This window comes from Tachyglossus aculeatus, unplaced genomic scaffold (genome assembly GCF_015852505.1).
Source record: "Tachyglossus aculeatus isolate mTacAcu1 unplaced genomic scaffold, mTacAcu1.pri scaffold_97_arrow_ctg1, whole genome shotgun sequence".
In the NCBI taxonomy this organism is placed as follows: domain Eukaryota; kingdom Metazoa; phylum Chordata; class Mammalia; order Monotremata; family Tachyglossidae; genus Tachyglossus; species Tachyglossus aculeatus.
The window spans coordinates 1,455,831-1,469,273 of record NW_024045100.1 but is presented as its reverse complement, the minus strand read 5'-3'; the positions used below and the strand labels follow the sequence as shown (position 1 = coordinate 1,469,273).

Sequence of the window (13,443 nt, the reverse complement as noted above, 5' to 3'; positions counted from 1 at the left end):
TAACGAGTAACTCCCGTCTGTACAAGGCTGTGAGAACAGAGACTAATGAGAATTTCACTCGTCTTAGTGAGAGAGAAGAGACGATGGTTGAAAGAATTGTATGTGTATGAAGGAAGGAGGAGGGAAAAGGAGAAAGAAAAGAGACGGTGAAGCAATTGCAGTTGAAGGAAATTGTCTGCTCAGGCTTCTACACCCCGTGAAGCAGGTGTCCCAAAAGGGAGGAATGATGGGTGGAGAAATTGACGCTGAAGGAAATTGTATGTGTATGAAGGCTAGAGGAAGTGTGTGTGAAAGAGAAAGAGAAGAGACACGAGGAAATTTTAGTTGAATGTCGGTCTCCCTGTAATAGTTCTGTGATGCCTGTGTGAAAACCAGGCTCCCCTCTTGGGCCAAATCCTCGGTCCTCAATACTGGCCAGTAGCCTATTATTTGGGTGGCTTTGGTCCTGTGAGATTTTGTCTGGTTGCTTATTTGTGTGTATTGCTGTTGGCTTGTTTTTGGCGTGCTGTGGTTTTTTTTTTTTCAGCTTCTGAAGGCCTACCTCCGACGTGCTTCATCTACCCTGATGCTTCTGCAACCCTCGATCGTAGCCCTGTCTAAAGCCGAGATTATGGACATACAATGCCGTTTGGATGCTGCATTTCACTGAAGGGATTGTTGTGTGTGGTCTGCTCTGTTGTGCCTGGACTTTTCAGTTGGATTTTTCTATCTTTTCTTTTGTGCCTGGATTTTTTGTTTGTTTGTTTGTTTTTTGTCTTTTCCTTGTCCTTTACTTTAGGCGTTGACTTTGCGGAAGACCTTTGTTATCTCGAGGAGGGTTGGGCCTCGGGAGGATCAAAGGGGGGATTGTTGTCCACCAGCAGACTTGGCATGACTGACTCCATTTTGTGCATACCGACAGTAACCCTCCACTTTTTGAAGGCCAAGAGAACACCTCCTTTTGTATTTTATACAAGGCTTATCAACAGAATGTCTTACAAACTGCTGTTGCGCAAGGGCAATTATTAGATATAGGCTCTAGCTTACGCCAAGATACTAGTTATCATTGGTGGGATATTTTGACTGGATATTCGCCCTCTGCTACTAGATTCTTAAACTGGGTATTTCACCCTGTTCTTCTGTTATTAATAGCCTTTATCTGTTTGACTATATGACCTAACATGTTGAATTCGTAGATTCACTGTTTCCTTCTATGATCCCGTTTTCCTATCCTTCACAGAAGTTATAACCAAAGGGTGGAATGTATTGGTAGGGTTGTTTACAACTCCTGCGAAGGATGATTATAACTTCTACACCTATTTCTTGTTAGGGGTTAAAGGACTGTTGATTACTCACGCAGGTGAAAGTAGTGTATAAAAAGGGTGTCCTTGCTCTTGAGGCTCACGCCGCACTGGGCACCTGGCCAGCTCATTGGGGCGGGGTGGACCCTTGGGAACAACGGCCCTTATGTCAACATAGATACAAAAATAACCAAAGCTTGTATAAACTAAGTTAGATAAGTTGTTTGTCCCGGACTATAAGACTGGCAAAGTCCCGGAACTCACTCGAAGCCTCACCTGGGAGTGGATGCACTGCCCAGGGATTTTCCTGATTCTAGAAACTCCGGGTGAGCTGTCCTGGGGCTTCCCAGCTGAAGTGTTGACCTGGATGTAGCAGATGAATTAGGATCGGTGATGCATGAACCCCTTTTTTGTTCTTGTTCTTTATAATTTGCTCTGGATTAGTATTTAGTGCTTTGCTTATTGATTATAATTTGTTATTGATTAGTGCTTTGCTTATTGCTTTGCTTTGCTTATTGATTATAATAAAGCCTTTAATCTTAATAAAAGGCTCCGGCTGTCTCTGCTTCCCAAACTCTTCTCCGCTTCCCTTGGCACAACAGTAATTGGATTTTAAGGCATGCCATCATCTGTTTAAATGTAAATGAGGGTAGGGGTGCTAGTAGCAGGAGTGGATCAAGAGTCCAATCCTGACTCTGCCACTTGTCTGCTGGGTGATCTTGGACAAGTCACTTCACTTGTCTGTGCCTCTTTTCCACATGCAAAACATTTGGATTAAGATTGTGAGTCCCATGTGAGCCTGACTGTGGGCAACCTGATTAGCTTGTATCTACGCCAGTGCTTAGTACAGTGCTTGGCAATTAGTAAGTGCTTAACCAATCAACCTACGCATCAGGCAAAAACTCCTTACCCTCGGTTTCACGGCTCTCCATCACCTCGTCCCCTCCTACCTCACCTCCCTTCTCTTCTTCTGCAGCCCAGCCCACACCCTCCACTCCTCTGCTGCTAATCACCTCACTGTGCCTCGTTCTCGCCTCTCCTGCCGTCGACCCCCAGCCCACGTCCTCACCCTGGCCTGGAATGCCCTCCCTCCGCACATCCGCCAAGCTAGCTCTCTTCCTCCCTTCAAAGCTCTACTGAGAGCTCACCTTCTCCAGGAGGCCTTCCCAGACTGAGCCCCCTCCTTCCTCTCCCCTTCGTCCCCCTCCCCATCCCCCCCGCCTTACCTCCTTCCCCTCCCCACAGCACCTGTATATATGTATATATGTTTTACATATTTATTACTCTATTTATTTTACTTGTACATATTTATTCTATTTATTTTACTTGGTTAATATGTTTTGTTTTGTTGTCTGTCTCCTCCTAGACTGCGAGCCCGCTGTTGGGTAGGGACCGTCTCTATATGTTGCAAACTTGTACTTCCCAAGCACTTAGTACAGTGCTCTGCACACAGTAAGCGCTCAATAAATAGGATTGAATGAATGAATGAATGAATCAAAAGCAGAGGAACTTGTCTGATGGATGAATAATCAACCCAATCTTCAGATCCCAGGAACTCCTAAAGCATACTTTTCTGATCCTTTCTCCATACATTTTGAAATGAATCAATAGAGCATTGAGATATTTCATTAATTTTTAAATGTTACAAAACTTTGGCCACATGTTCTGTATCTTTAGCCCTCAATAAATGCGATTAATTGATTTAGAAAATGCCCAATTTTACAGATGTCCTGGTCTCAGCATTTCATCTCTTGCTAACCTTCTACCTTCTGAGCTTGTACAGGTGTTGGCCATCTTAACTGTGAGAATGGATTTACTCTTCCATGGTCTTTCAAGCCATTAGAAAGTAATAAAGATGGTAATACACTAGATCATGGTGAATAAGCAAAGCCACTGACTTTTTGATATCTTAACAAAAAAGTCACCTTACAAAATCAGAGCTTCCCAGATCCTGGGAAAATATCTTATTTTAACAGAATTCTCTTCAGGGCACCATTCACCTCTTGATTTTTCAGACTGTAGATCAGGGGATTTAGCATGGGAGTGAAGTGTGTATAGGAGAGAGAAAGCAGCTTCTTGCTCTCAGGAGTGTAGGAGAATTTGACACGGAAATAGTTCAGACTTGCAGCCCTAAAGAACAGTGAGACCAGAATGAGGTGGGTTGAGCAGTGGAGAAGGCTTTGCGATGGCCCTTGGCAGAGTACATCTTCAGGATGGTGACGAGGATGTGGATGTAAGATACAATGATCAATCCAAAGGGGAACATCAGAACGATAACAGTTCCAGTTACATCATACACCTCAAACGCGAAGGTGTCTGTGCACACCAGCTCTAAGAGAGGAGGGCCATAGAAGAAATGGTTAATTACGTGAGGCCGACAGAAGGGCAATGTAAACATCATTGTAGTCTGTACTGTTGCCACAGGAATCTCTGATAGCCAGGAAGCCAGGTCCAGCTGTAGACAGAGCTCCCGGTTCATAATGAGAGAATAACGGAGTGGGTCACAGATGGCTGCATGTCTATCATAAGCCATCGTTGTCAGGATCCAACAATCCGAGGCTCCAAAAAAGAAGGAGAAATACATCTGGGCTGCACAGCCACCAAAGGAAATATTTTGATTCTTGGACAGGAAATTGTTGAGCATTTTGGGGATGATGGCACTAGTGCAGCCTATATCCATTAGGGACAGACTGCTGAGGAAATAGTACATGGGAGTTTGAAAGGCAGGATCAACCGAGGAGACCAGCACTAAGAGGGAGTTTCCCATAAAGGCTATTAGGTATATCACAAGTGAAATCATAAACAGGTATACCTGAAATTCATGAAGATTGGAGAAGCTCAAAAGAATGAATTTAGTCACATGTGACTGATTGCCTTTCTTCATTTGTGTTGGGTTTTCTTTTAACAGTGCAAGTGCAGAAATATGTGGGCCCAAAATTCGTCTTCTCTTTCAGGAAAAAAATCAGTAGCAATGTTTTCAGAGTCCAGGTCTTGCCTACATGCTTTTGTCAGCACGAGGCCAACCTGTAACTTGTTTAGTCCTGGATCAAAGAGGTGACTGTGGAATGTATGGTGTCTAAGTTCTCTTTGGATAGAAGCAATTTCAGGAGAGTGGGAAAGTGGTGAAGTTAGCCAATAATATAAGTTCTGCAAAGGAATGATGAGAAAGTGTTTCATTTTTATCATCACTTGCTAATAATGTTTATCATTATTTAGCCCTCATTTTCCCCACCACACTTTGTCCTAACAACTTCATACGACAGGGCAAAGCCCACTAGGGTATTAAATAATCACAGCTTGTCTGCAGGGAACAAAGCACCTCAATACATGATTCATACATAGTAATCTCTTCAAATCCCCATCACACAACAGCACACACAAACCCACTTATACACAAACACACTTGTACACATGCACACCGGCTGGGTACCTAACAATGACAAGGTGAACATTTCAGAAGAAAATCAAACAAAATAAAACAATGGGCTTCTTAGTAACATAGAGGTTCCCCAAATTGGTTCCCTATTCCCTGGCCCCTGATCTTCCCCCAGCCTTTCTGTGACCATACAGTAGACCATAAAGTAGATTTGCAGACCATAAAATAGATTTGGAAGACATATTTACACATATTTACCCCTTTCTCATCATTCCTTTGCCCCAGAAAGAACCCTTATCACCCAGTGACCATATCTTTTTAATAACTTTATTCCTGGTTCCCTATGTCTCTCTGTCCCCAATCCAATGATACATTCTAAGAGCAGCAAGACATTTATCTTCAACACATTGGATGATGGCACTCCATTTCTTGGAATTCTGCAGGAAAACTTATTACCATTAATATCAGATGAAATCTTTTGAGTGTGGACTTCACAGCTCTCTGCCAACTGCCTTCCTTCTAAGTCATTCTCTCCACTCAACTCAAGAAAACCAGTTCACTGTCCCAAGGCTTTCCACTTCATTTGCCCATGAGCAACATTTTCCCCCAAACCAGATTTCTGTCACTTCTTCAAGCTCTACAGATTCCAATCTCTGCATGAGCTCTTCCCACAGTACCCCTTCCCACACTGTTCACTCAACTACCTACATATTCTGTTGTATTCGTCTTGTGCAATTGTTAGTTTAAAATGTTATTTTGAACACCTGGCTCACCTTATCTAGCATTATAAGATGTTCATGCTTTTGTTCTATACCTATCTTCCTCACTAGTTTGAAAGCTCCTGGAAGGCAGGAGCCACATTTTATCCTCCTCTCATTATTCTACATGCAGTGCCTACAACAGTGCATTGAACAAAGATGGTATTCACCAAGCACTGCTGCTAATCAATCAATCATATCGCACTGAGCACTTGGGGTAGTACAATATAACAGATTTGGTAGGATGTCACCTTCACACAATGTGCTTACAGTCTAGAGGAGCTTACTAGTATTGTCCCATCCATCCTCCCAACATCACTGTGAGATTCAAAAGAGCTTAAGTAGAAGTATGTTCCTCTTTTAAATGGGAGAAGGGAAAAAGGGAAAATGACAGATCTAGGATTAGAAGCCAAATCTGCCATTTCCTAGATGGTTGTCCCTTCTGCACTATGTACTAACACGTGGTGAACACTTTATTGAGAAATTTACCTGCTTCTTGAAGGAGGATTGTTGTTTCCTGGTAGATTAGATAGGCTCATGTTCTAGATTATAAAGCCTCTCTGAAGTATTGTGGTGACCCCTGAGGGATGGTCCCCAGGCCATTGCTTTCAGCAAAGGAAGCAGTGGAATAATATGGAAAGCTCCTTTAGGATAAGTCATGCCCATGAGGTACTTGTATGTTTGACACTTAAAAAGTATTGTGAAATCATTGAATTTTTAATTGTGCACACTGGGGATAAAGTGTAAACTGTGTTTGCCTGTACTTTTAGGGATTTTGATTTTCAAAACTTTGCTACTAAAGTGTGCTTATCTAAAAGGAAAACTTCATTCATTCAATCGTATTTATTGAGCGCTTACTGTGTGCAGAGCATTGTACTAAGCGCTTGGGAAGTACAAGTTGGCAACGTATAGAGATGGTCCCTACCCAACAACAGGCTCACAGTCTAGAAGGGGGAGACAGACAACAAATCAAAACATGTGGACAGGTGTCAAGTCATCAGAATAAATAGAAGTAAAGCTAGATGCACATCATTAACAAAATAAATAGAATAGTAAATATGTACAAGTAAAATAGAGTAATATATCTGTACAAACAGATATACAGGTGCTGTGGGTGAGGGGAAGGATGTAGGCTGGGGGGACGGGGAGGGGGAGAGGAAAGAGGGGGCTCAGTCTGGGAAGGCCGCCTGGAGGAGGTACGCTCTCAGTAGGACTTTGAAGGGAAGAAGAGAGCTAGTTTGGCGGATGTGCTGAGGGAGGTCATTCCAGCCAGGGGGAGGACGTGGGCCAGGGGTCTACGGTGGGTCTGGTGAGAACAAGGCACAGTGAGGAGGTTAGCAGCAGAGGAGTGGAGGATGCGGGCTGGGCTGGAGAAGGAGAGAAGGGAGGTGAGGTAGGGGGGGGCAAGATGATGGAGAGCCTTAAAGCCAAGAGTGAGGAATTTTTGCCTGATGCGTAGGTTGACTGGTAGCCACTGGAGATTTTTGAGGAGGGGAGTAACATACCCAGAGTGTTTCTGCACAAAGATGATCCGGGCGGCAGCGTGAAGTATAGACTGAATTGGGGAGAGCCAGGAAGATGGGAGATCATAGAGAAGGCTGATGCAGTAACCTAGTCGGGATAGGATAAGAGATTGAACCAGCAGGGTACCGGTTTGGATGGAGAGGAAAGGGTGGATCTTAGTGATGTTGCGGAGGTGAGACCGGCAGGTATTGGTGACGGATTGGATGTGAGAAGTGAACAAGTTAGAGTGGAGTCCAGGATGACACCAAGGTTGTGTACTTGTGAGACGGGAAGGATGGTATTGCTCTCTATAGTGATGGGGAAGTCAGGGAGCGGGCAGGGTTTGGGAGGGAAGATAAGGAGTTCAGTCTTGGACATACTGAGTTTTAGATGGTGGGCTGACATCCAGATGGAGATGTCCTGAAGGCAGGAGGAGACACAAGCCTGAAGGGAGGGAGAGAGAGCAGGGGCAGAGATGTAGATTGGGGTGTCATCAGCGGGTGTCAGGAGTGGGATCCGAACCCACGCCTCCATCTAAATTTTTTGCCTGAATTTAAGCCAGGTAGAAAACAATTGGAATTCTTCATTGCATTCATGTTAGAAATACCGTATAGATTATAAATCTGAAACCTTGGTAGGAGTTTTTAAAACTTTATATTCATCTCTATCTTCAAACATTAGATGCCTGGGTGAAAAAAAAAACTTGTTGAGAATTTGTTTGGGATGGTGGAATATTTATTTCTGATTATTATATTTAATATTAGCTGTTCAGTACTGAATTTTTCTTTAGTTGATTGAGAACAGACTGACTTTCCTATAGATTTTAAGATCCTTGTGGGAAGGGAACATGTCTCCCAATTCTATTGAATTGTACTTTCCCAACTGTTTAGTACAGTGTTCTGCACACAATATATGCTCAGCAGAAACGACTGATTGATTTTGGTCTTCAAATCTTTACAGAAAAACCATAGAAATCAACAGTAATATTCGGATTACAATGCCTGTAGGAGTGAGCTCTATAGCTAAACATGTATCATCACAAAAATTTCAGTGTGCTTTCCTAATGGACAGTACTGGTTCTCTAGGCACGAAAAATTATTCCTAGCAAGAGACAAAAGTTAAACAATGCTCCACACCAGCCCTGAAATCAGTGTTTTTTGTTTACCTGAACCAAAGAATACTCTTCCCTCTAGGTCAGGGAAAGTAACTCCTGACATATTCTGTTTCACAACAGAGGGTCTCACAAATCCCTCCCATCAGATTGAATTCTGAGAGATGAAGACATTAGTATATCTAGATACGAATGCTGTGATTATGTTTAAATTAACTAGTTGCAATCCTTAATGCCAATGTCAATTACTGGTGTCTTCCAAAATTGAACAGACTCAAACACGGATAGTGCTTCTCCCATAATACTTTCAGGTTTCATTAAAGAAGTAAAGATTGGTGTACTTTAGATTGAGTAATAGCACAGGTAGTTCAAAATAATTGACAATACAAAACTGAGGATAGGCAGCCCAGCAATGGAGAATGGGGAGTTACTGCTTCAGATTTCTCAGGTTGCAACATAGGATTAAAGTTGAAAGGAATGTACATGTTGCAGTTGACTTGAAAACCTGCTATACCCAATCCACCTTGAACCATTGAGTATTCACTAGCTATTTTGTCCCCTATTAAAATTATTTGGTTATAAAGATATTTTCTGATTTTTTTCATGGTATCAGTTAAGCACTTCCTGTGTGCAAGGTACTGTAAGATAGGTTCAACACAGTCCAAGATTGATTTCCTATCAATGTTACTCATTTTCCCAACAATTTGTTTACCTGGTGTCCAGCAAAACTAACTTGTGGCTTCTTTCTTAAATTTGTAATCTCTCTGAATCTTTGGTCTGTAGTCTCACTTTGGTGCCCTTCTCTTCAAGCCTACTTTTTTAATATTTTGCTAACTGACCAATTGTCAGTTTTAGGTTCCATTACACATAAATTGCATTTTAATGTTTCACTTTTTTAGTAATTAGTTTTAATTTGAGTGGGTGTTAAATATTAATTAAAATATTTTTAGCCTGGAATACCAGGCTTCAGGTTTACCTTGTAACTAATGGATTTTCTTAGTAAATCCTTAGTAACTCTTCCTTAGAGAAATCTCAAAACAGCGTGGATCACCTAACATCTTCCGGGACAGAAATCAGCCCAATGGTGATGAGATCTCTCCAATGGGTGGCCAGAAACCAGTGCTGACCATTGAGCATCACCCGGGACTGATACCTGCCCGAGGATACTGAAATTTCTCTGCAAGGGGACCACAGACCAGTGTGGAACCTCGACCGTCACCCGGGACAGAGATCTGGCTGAGAATATTGAAATTTATCTGCCCATTGGCCATAAACCTGTGCGGATCATCATCCATCTCCCAGGAAGCACACCTGCCTGAGGATCTCACCACTGAACAGCCACATTTCAATTTACCGTATGATAACCACACTCAAAACATGATAGGAACAACTTGGTCTAATAAACTGAATTGAGAAATAATGTAACCTAGATAGCCCATGAGCCTGGGAGTCAGAAGTATCTGGGTTCTAATCCCAGTACTGCCAATTGTCTGCTGTGATACCTTGGGCAAGGCACTTCATTTCTCTGTGCCTCAGTTTCCTTACCTTTGAAACTGCAATTAAGACTGTTAGCCCCATGTGGAATATGGACTGTGTGCACCTTGATTAGCCTGTATGTACTCCAGTGCTTAGTACCGTGCCCAGCTCATAGTAAACACTTAACAAATAACATTTTTAAAAATTCTGGTAAAAGGACCTGAATAAACACTTGATTTCTAGGTGTTACTATGCAAAGGGATGGATTTTTTTTTTCTTTTGGAACAAGACAAGTACATGGTTTGGGGTATGTTGAGTTCTGACAATTATTAGATGGCACTTCACTTATGGTTTTGCTTTACAGATCAGGCCCAATAATTGGTATTTAAGACATGTCAGCATCTGTTTAAATGTAAATGAGGGACTATTCCCCAAAAGAAGAGCCAAGTGGTATGGGTAAGAGGAGTGGATCAAGAGCATAAGAACTTATCTGATGGATGAATAATCAACCTAACCTTCAACTCACAGGAACTCTTGCAGCATAATTTTTCTGATCCCTTATCCATACTTTTTAAATAAATCCATAGAACATTAACACATATCATTAATTTTTAAATGGTCAGAATTTTGACCTAATGCTCTGCACAGCTGAAACCCTTAATAAATACCATTATTTGATTGAGAAAATGTCAATTTTTATGGGTTTCCAAGTCTCAGTGACTCATCTCTTACTAGCCTTCTACCTTCTACTTTGGAAGTGGTGTTGTCCATTTTAATTCTGAGAACAAGTCTTTTCAATAGCCAAAAATATTCCCTGTACACAGTGAGCCCTCAGCCAGTAATAAAGATGGGATTGCAACTAGTAACGGTGCCTAATAAAAGCCACTGATTTCTTGACACCTCAACAAAAAAAAAGTCACCTTCCCAAATCAGAGCCTCCCAGATCCTGATAAAATATTTTTCAACCTAGAATTCTCTTCAGGTCACATTTCACCTCTTGATTCCTTAGACTTTAGATCGGGAGATTTAGCATGGGAATGAAGACTGAATAGGGGAGATAAAGCAGCTTCTTGATCTCGGGGGGAGGGGGAGGAGGATTTGACTCGGAAATAAGTCGAACCCACAGCCCCAAAGAACAGCAAGATCACAATGAGGTGGTACAAGCAGGTAGAGAAGGCTTTGTGATGGCCCTCGGCGGAGAACATCTTCAGGATGGTGATGAGGATGCGGAGGTAAGATACAATGATCACTCCAAAGCGGAGCATCAGGACGATCACCGTCGCAGTTACACTGTAAACCTCAGTCATGAAGATGTCTGTGCACACCATCTCTAAGAGAAGAGGACCATCACAGAAGAAATGGTTAATTACATTAGTCCCACAGAGGGGCAATATAAATATCACTGTAGTCTATACTGTTGCCACGGAAATTCCTGATAGCCAGAAAGCCAGGGCCAGCTGCAGACAGAGCCTCTGGTTCAAAATTAGTGTATAGTGGAGCGGGTCACAGATGATGGCCTGTCTTTCGTAAAGCACTGTTGTTAGAATTCAACACTCCCAGGGCCTCCCAAAACAGGAAAAGTACGTCTGGGCTGCACAGCCACCAGAGAAAATACTTTTATTCTTGGACAGAAATTGGTGAGCATTTTAGGGATGACAACAGTGGTGTAACCATTATACGTGAAGGACAGACTCCTGAGGAAAAAGTACACAGGGGTTTGAAGGGCGCAGTCCACCATGGAGACCAGCACTAAGAAGAAGGCTTTTAGGTATATCACACAGAAAATCATAAAAAGAATGACCTGAAATTCAGGGAAATTGGAAAAATCCAAAAGAATGAATTCAGTTACAACTGACTAATTGCCTTCCCTCATTTGCATGTGTTTCAAATAGTAATCAATGTAAGTATAGAAATATCTGGGCCCAAAATGTGTCTTCTCTCTTCAGGAAAAAAAAAATCAGTAGCAACACTTTCAGAGTCTTCCCTCCAAACAATTCTCAGCATAAAATTGGATAGTTTGGTCCTTGATCAAGGTGGTGATTTTGGAATATATGGTGTCTAGGTTATCTTTGGCTAGAAGCAAGTTCAGGAAACTGGGGAAGTGGTGAAGTTAGCCAGTAATGAAAATTATACAAAGGAATGATCAGAAAGTGTTTCATTTTATCAACACTCGCTTCTAATGTTAATCATTATTGAACCCATATTTTTCCCACCACATTACATCCCATCACCATCATTAATGAAATAATTAAATTAAATTTAATTAATCACCACTTGTTTGTAGGAAACAGAGTACATATGACTACGTGCATAACTCCCACATAGAAATCTCCTCAACTCCCCACCTCACACCGCACACACACATACCCATCTACATCACATACATAAACCCACCCACATTCAAACATACACACATGCACATAGGCTGGGTGTTCATGTCCTTAACAATGACGGAGTCCAGGGTTTTCACCACAAAAAAGAGGAATACATCATTTTACTGACCATAAGAAAGTTTTCTGTATGTACAGTGATGCATATCCTTGGTTTCCTTCAGGCTAATTATCAGTCCACAGCACTGGGCCAACTCTCCAAATTGATTCTGCTGTCTGCTGACTTGTAGTCTATTATTACCTTGGCCAGTTCAGACCTTTCACAATGATATTTTTACAGTTATAGACGGCAGAATTGGCACACTGTAGCTGTCTCCTGTGAAACTGCCTCATCAAAGCTATCTGCTCACTCCTGCCCACTCTGAGTGTTAACACAGCATCACAAAAAAACTAGGCTTTTGCCATTAAATGAATGGTACCATGAGTCAGAGAAGTAAAGCCAATATTTCTAATGCTCTTGCAAATACAAGAAAGTGAGTTTAGAGGACAAATTAGGCATTCTACAATGCTCTAGGTGTTTCTTTCTCATACCTACTTGTGAACGGTGTCTTGGAGAACACCAATACCATCAGTAACATTTAATCAATAAACAAGTCAATCCCTCAGCTATTATGCAAAGCATCCTGTTTTCCCAAACCTTCGCCAATAACAGGGTGCTTCTAGTTGTATTTATGGGTCTTTTAGAGAGGAAGTCTCAGGTTACAGAATGAAAAATGTCTTGAAGACATTCCCTATACTCATCATCTGGACATGACAGATGAGTCAGATCAGTACCAGTTTTCACTCCAGGACCCTTCTCAGGGCATTTTTTACCTCCTGATTCCTCAGGCTATAGATCAGAGGTTTCAACATGGGGGTCATCGTCATGTAGAACATATACACCATCGGCTCTGATCCAGCGCAGAGCTGGAGCTAGGGCGCAAGTACGTGAAGATCAGCGTCCCATATAATAGAACATTGGCTGTCAGGTGGGAGGTGCAGGTGGAAAAAGCTTTGCGTCTGCCCTCGGCCGAGCGGATCCTCAGGATGGTTACGAGAATAAATAGATAAGAGAAGATGGTCGAAAGTGAGACTGCCACTTCCAAACTCCCTAGAGCAAAAATCAGGATTTTGTTAACACGGGTGTCAGAGCAGGAAAGGGCTAACAGAGGAGGGATATCACAGAAGTAATGGCAGATGATGTGGGAGTGGCAGAAGGATAGCCAGAAGGTAAAGCTGGTGTGGATCAAAGAACTCAGGCTCTCTCTTAAAAAGGAACCTGCCAGCAGTTGGAACCATGTCTTTCTCGACACCATCGCTGGGTAAAGCAGAGGGTTGCAGATGGCGACGTAACGGTCATAAGCCATGACAGCCAGGAGCTGGTGAAAACGATGATGAAGCACAGCTGGGTAGCACATCCACTGAATGAAATGATTTTCTTTTCCACAAGAAGTTCACCAGCATCTTGGGGGAGAGGGTCGAGGAATAGCAGGCATCTACAAAGGATAAGTTACCGAGGAAGATGTACAGTGGGGTGCGGAGTTGGTTGTTCTACCGTGACTAACCCCAT

General features: G+C 42.3%; 1 protein-coding gene and 1 pseudogene across 1 annotated transcript; both read right to left on the bottom strand.

Annotated features, from left to right (window-relative positions):
• Positions 1-1,327: 1,327 nt before the first annotated feature.
• Positions 1,328-4,164, bottom strand: LOC119924363 (olfactory receptor 10A7-like). Its single transcript, XM_038743220.1, has 3 exons — positions 3,485-4,164; positions 1,557-1,643; positions 1,328-1,427 (listed from the first exon to the last, which is right to left on the bottom strand). Exons 1-3 carry the CDS (start codon positions 4,162-4,164, stop codon positions 1,328-1,330), a joined length of 867 nt encoding a protein of 288 aa, XP_038599148.1.
• Positions 4,165-12,501: 8,337 nt separating this feature from the next.
• Positions 12,502-13,298, bottom strand: LOC119924391 (annotated as a pseudogene).
• Between the last annotated feature and the right edge of the window lie 145 nt (positions 13,299-13,443).

Coding starts and splice junctions, on each gene's coding strand:
- LOC119924363 (XM_038743220.1), bottom strand. CDS start 4,164: ATGAAGAAAGGCAATCAGTCACATGTGACTAAATTCATTCTTTTGAGC. Junction 1,644..3,484: donor CTCGTCACCATCCTGAAGAT/GTACTCTGCCAA, acceptor TGCTACATCCAG/GTCAACACTTCAGCTGGGAA. Junction 1,428..1,556: donor GGCAGTGCATCCACTCCCAG/GTGAGGCTTCGA, acceptor GTTGTTCCCAAG/GGTCCACCCCGCCCCAATGA.